The sequence below is a fragment of the Penaeus chinensis genome, chromosome 27 (genome assembly GCF_019202785.1).
Source record: "Penaeus chinensis breed Huanghai No. 1 chromosome 27, ASM1920278v2, whole genome shotgun sequence".
Classification (NCBI taxonomy): Eukaryota; Metazoa; Arthropoda; class Malacostraca; order Decapoda; family Penaeidae; genus Penaeus; species Penaeus chinensis.
Genome location: NC_061845.1, coordinates 1,087,917 through 1,092,916, shown reverse-complemented (window position 1 = coordinate 1,092,916; position 5,000 = coordinate 1,087,917). Strand labels below are relative to the sequence as shown.

The 5,000-nt window shown below is 37.2% G+C and overlaps 1 protein-coding gene across 2 annotated transcripts in view; it reads right to left on the bottom strand.

Moving 5' to 3' along the window:
• LOC125039797 (casein kinase I) overlaps nt 1-5,000 on the bottom strand; it is a 35,003-nt gene that overhangs the window by 9,356 nt on the left and 20,647 nt on the right. The window contains exons 4-6 of one of the 2 annotated variants that reach the window (XM_047634074.1): nt 3,801-3,978; nt 2,538-2,691; nt 1,094-1,313 (exon numbers count right to left, since the gene is read on the bottom strand). In XM_047634074.1, the coding sequence (XP_047490030.1) occupies nt 1,094-1,313; nt 2,538-2,691; nt 3,801-3,978 (552 nt within the window). Of the gene's footprint in view, nt 1-1,036; nt 1,314-2,537; nt 2,692-3,800; nt 3,979-5,000 lie in introns of both variants that reach the window. The other variant, XM_047634073.1, reaches the window with a different exon arrangement.

Below are 5,000 nucleotides of genomic sequence, written 5' to 3'. Positions count from 1 at the left end.
GGAGAAAAAAACCACAGGGAATGTAAACAAGAGGACGGGAGAAAAGGTACAATGCCCATGCAAAGAGTATACACACAGGAGAAAGGAGAAACAGGAGAAATATATGGAAAAGAAGAAAGAAAAGAAGTGGAGAAGAGAGATATAAATGAATAATGTCCTACGGAGGAGACAGAAAGAAGGACAAGCAGTGAAGGAACCAAGATAAGATATTATAGTGGAAGAGTAAAACAGAAAACACGAAGTATCCAACAAGAATATACAACTAAAAATGACTCCATAAACAACAGTAATACCAAACATGCATAATTAAAAAGAAATTCATTGCTACTGCCATTTTTTTTTTTTTTTTTCATAACAAATAATGAAGGTATTTACTAACCAAGAACCATTTTTCAAAGTAGTTATTCATACTACTAATAGTTAAGGACATTTTATCAATTACAAATTAATTAATCAAATACAATAAGGACACTTGTTTTTATGGTCTGAATTAAACAATTACTTTCTCCCTATAAACAATCAAATGCAGAGTAACCATACTGAATCATTAGAGACAAAGGTAATATATTTAATGTATCATACACGTCTGCCTTCTTATATTTTAAAATAATATTACAACTACCAGAGCAGACCTGAACAACTACTTAACTATGCATGACATGAATTGAAGTCAAATCCAACTAATTAAAGACACAATTTTTTTTCCCCAATACTACAAGAGGGAATCTAATATCAATGCATATGCAAGACCATAAGAGGAAAACAAATGAGTACATGGAGTGAGCACTAAAATTCTACGACCAAGCAATTAGTATCAATCACTTATCCAGACGAACAAACACAGTTACTACATCATAAAACAAGTAATTAGTATAGAACAACAAAAAGGGAGTAAGCGAATGAGTGATAAAGAGCATAGATATCAAACAAACTAACAAAAAGTAGTCAGCGTAAAACAAAACAACAAACAAAACCAAGATGATGTCAATTTAACGAAAATCATCCTTGGGATAAAAAAAATTAAGTGTTCACAAACCTTCTGTTTCTCATTATCACCACCTTCATCCTAGACCTCAGAGCTGTTTTTGTGTACCTTGGGTCGCAGCAGGCTGGGGGGTGGTTCCTGACACAGCAGCAGCAGTTGAAGCAGCCTTCTGCTTAAGCATGGTCCAGTCAAAGGTGTAGTCATACTGATGGTGAAGTGTGCGGAACAGGATGCGGAACAGCTGACGTAGGTACATGTAGTCAGGGGCCTCATCAAACCGCAGCCCTCGGCAGTAGTTTAGGTACATAGCAAACTCCGCGGGGAATCCCTGTTAGAAACGGCAGGTGTAAGTTGGGTGAGAGATGGTTTCAAATGTATAATAATACATAGTACCAGTAATGATAATACATGTTATGATTATGATAAATAATAGTTTTCTTCATCTATTTCTACAGTCCTGTCTGCTCAATTTTAATGAATGTATTACCTTATAACCCCACTGTCAAGGAGTGTCAACACTAAGTTTTGTAAGACACAATCATCAGGGCAGCAAGTTTAGCATTAGAACACCCATTTTCTTTATTAGTAGTAATACTCATATTTGATAATAAATGGTAATTATCTTTAGAATTACTCTATTCCTATTAACCTATTACTCTCTGATTAGGTTTAGTCTAACATGACAAACATAACATCAAAGCAAGTTGTCAAGGGCATCTACCAGGTGTCTTCAGGGAGCGACAACACGCAACTTGCCAGTCAAACGTAAAGCCAGTGCAGAAAGTGCAAGCACAAGTCAGTTGCTCTGAGCTGTGTCACTTGATGCCATAAAGACAGCACCTTCCTCTTCTAGAGCATTTCCTCTTTTTCATTGGTGATGGTTACTTACATCACATTCATCCACTTTCATAAGCAAATACGAAGAAATGAGTGCCTTTTCTCCTAATAAAACAACAATATTTCTACCATATTGAATGTATTGCATATAATGAGTTCACTCATAATGACTTTATAATACAATTTCAGTCTATTACACGAATGGGATAGCTAACCCCTAAAACAGTAAAACACTGAAAGATGACACATACAAATGGCTCTAGAATTAGAAGTGAATGAAAGTGATCAAGAAAGGTTTGGTATGAAATGCGCTGTTCCCTCACTCTGAATGAAAACCAGCCTGGAGTGCCACATGGCTGGCACTAGCTCATTTGGAGGCTAAGCTAGCTTATCTATTCCTGTCTCCAACTGATTAAAGCATAATATCCCTGTGGATCTGATAATAACTACCTCAATTAAGAATGGGAAGATTAATAAAGAAATTGCATATTCTCTTAGACTTTGCTGCCAATGACATTTGCTGGCTGTCATCCTTAACACTTACACAAATACTAACACTAAAACTAACACTATTACTATCACTAAAAACTGTGATGGTGATATTGCCAGACAATGACTGCAGCAATGATATAAGTAATATACAGACTATTACTCCCTCCTTTTCCCCTTCCAATACAAGTTTTTTTCCTTCCTTCCTTCTTACTCCTCTCCTCACCTTGCAAAGAGATTCAACAGGAGTGGACATCTTCTTCTCGCTGATTTTCTCGTATTTCTGTTTCTTGGTGGCAGCTTTAAGGCCTTGCCAGGGCAGAGACCCACGATTAAAATACATCAGCACATATCCCAAAGATTCCATGTCATCACGCCGACTGAAAAATAAAAAAGGATGCTGTAGTTGCCATGCAGATGAATGTGCATTACACAGCATCTTCAATAATAACAGTGAATATGAACAGTATAAAATACCAAATCAATATGTAAAAAGTTGCAGACAGAGATGCTGGGATTCCTACTATGGTAGCATGAAGCATATTTTTAGATACCTTACACGATGAAAACTACCATTACATCCACAAATACTTAAATACAGGGCTGGAATCAATTCTTTACCAATCCCCCTGAGAGTTTATTGAATCTCAATACTTACTATTCCGAATAATGGCTGTAACTTACCTGGAATTTAGTGCATCTAAAATGATTATCATAATGATATTGTGGTTACCCCTCCTCCCAAGCCATTGAATACACTGGCAATACCAATGTCTTCAAAGGCAAGAATTAAAAATAAGCCCACACAGTCTATTCCAATTCAAAATATGGATGGTCATTCATACTTTTAGTCTAGGATCCTGTCTATTCTGGGAGGTACTTTGATTTTCATCTTGCTTAGCATCAATATGAATATCCTCTGCTAAATGAAGTCCAAATTTTGTAGAGCTGAGCCATTGTAATGCAAGAGTACAGGTCCAGCTTCAGGAGAAGAGTAATGTAAACTTTATTTTCTATATGTTGGCCTTCAAACAATTATAGTATAGCAATAGAAATTCATATTCTGTTTATCATTTTTGACCAATGGCCAACTTGTACTCCTGCCCAGGCCTTGGCTAAGAGATGAACTCTAGTAATGCTTTACAGAACTCCCATAGATAAACACTCTGTTCAAGAATACTTATGTATTAAACTATTAAATTAAAACCCCAGCAAATGTATCATCTGGCTTTATATTCCCTTACATACATGCAAATTTCACAAACGAGCATTGAGAATATCACTAGTATCATTACCATTTTATAATTTTTATTCTCTCTCTCTCTCTCCCTCTAGTTACTGTTTTAACAATGCCATTTGGCTTATAGGCTACATTTCAAATTGATATCAATCAATACAACCCACTTTCATGGAACCAAGGGCAAGATTATTCATACTTGACTAAGACACACTGCTATCTTTGAGGAAAACTTCTTAGGAGGGCACTCACCTCTGCTCAATCCCCAAGTGTGCATTGATTGAAGCGTAACGAGCAGTTCCAGTCAGGTTCTTGTCCTCCCGGTAGGGTATGTGGGCTCGGGAACGGTTGTCCCTGTACTTCTTGGCCAGTCCAAAGTCAATCAGGAATAATTTGTTGCAGTGGCGGCCAATGCCCATTAGGAAGTTGTCTGTGTGGTGGCAGAGGGTGAAAAGAGATTAAACAGGATTCAAAATTACAGAAAATCATCATTCGCAAACATGTCAAAGAACCAACTCTTTAAAAGAATGGAAGCCTAGAAATTTTATGTAGTGCTTATTGAATAAGTAAGGCTAAAACAATCCTCACATGTTTATTAACCCCTTGGTGACGGGTGAAGAAATTTTTTTAAAACTCTACATTCTGGATATCAATGGCAACACGCCTACTTTGAGCGCGGGAGTTCGGTACATCAAGCCGAATCACCAGCTCGTGGTGCTTCAGCGCGCCGTCGCAACGTACAGCCGCACGGCACAGATTGACCAGTTTGTTTTGACGCCTCACGGCGTGACCCATCAGGAAGAGGTTAACTTCCTAGACAGTTTAATACAAAATGGTTTACTCTTCTACCCAAATAAATAGCAATATAAACTTTACACAATGGATAAGCAAAATCTTAAAACTGTAAAAAATCTTGGAAAGGTTGTGTATCATATACATATATTGGAGTACTGTCTTAACCCAATGGCGTCGGGTATAGAAAATTAAAAAAAACTCTACGCTCTGGCGAACAGCGGCAGCGCGCCGACTCTGAGCGCGTGAATTCGGTACATCAAGCCGAATCATTGCCTCGGGGCGTTTTGGCGCGGCGCCGCTGCGGACAGCCGCACGCCTCAAATTGGGCGTATTGTTATGACGGCGATAGCCGTGACCCGTCGCCATTGGGTTAACTCAATTCAGAAGAGAAAACTAAAAACTGAAAAGTGACTTTACTGTTGCTATTTCAACAGCTTACAATTAATTATACTACTTACTGACCTCCTCTGAGATTGTTTCATCAAACAAAAACTTTTTTGTAAGGAGTGACTTGCATCTACTATATATATATATATATATATATATATATATATATATATATATATATATATAGAATACACAACTATAATCTTGAAAAAAAAAAAGAAAAAAAAAAACACTTAGGATTAAAGCTTGCATTGCTGAATTCCTTTCTAA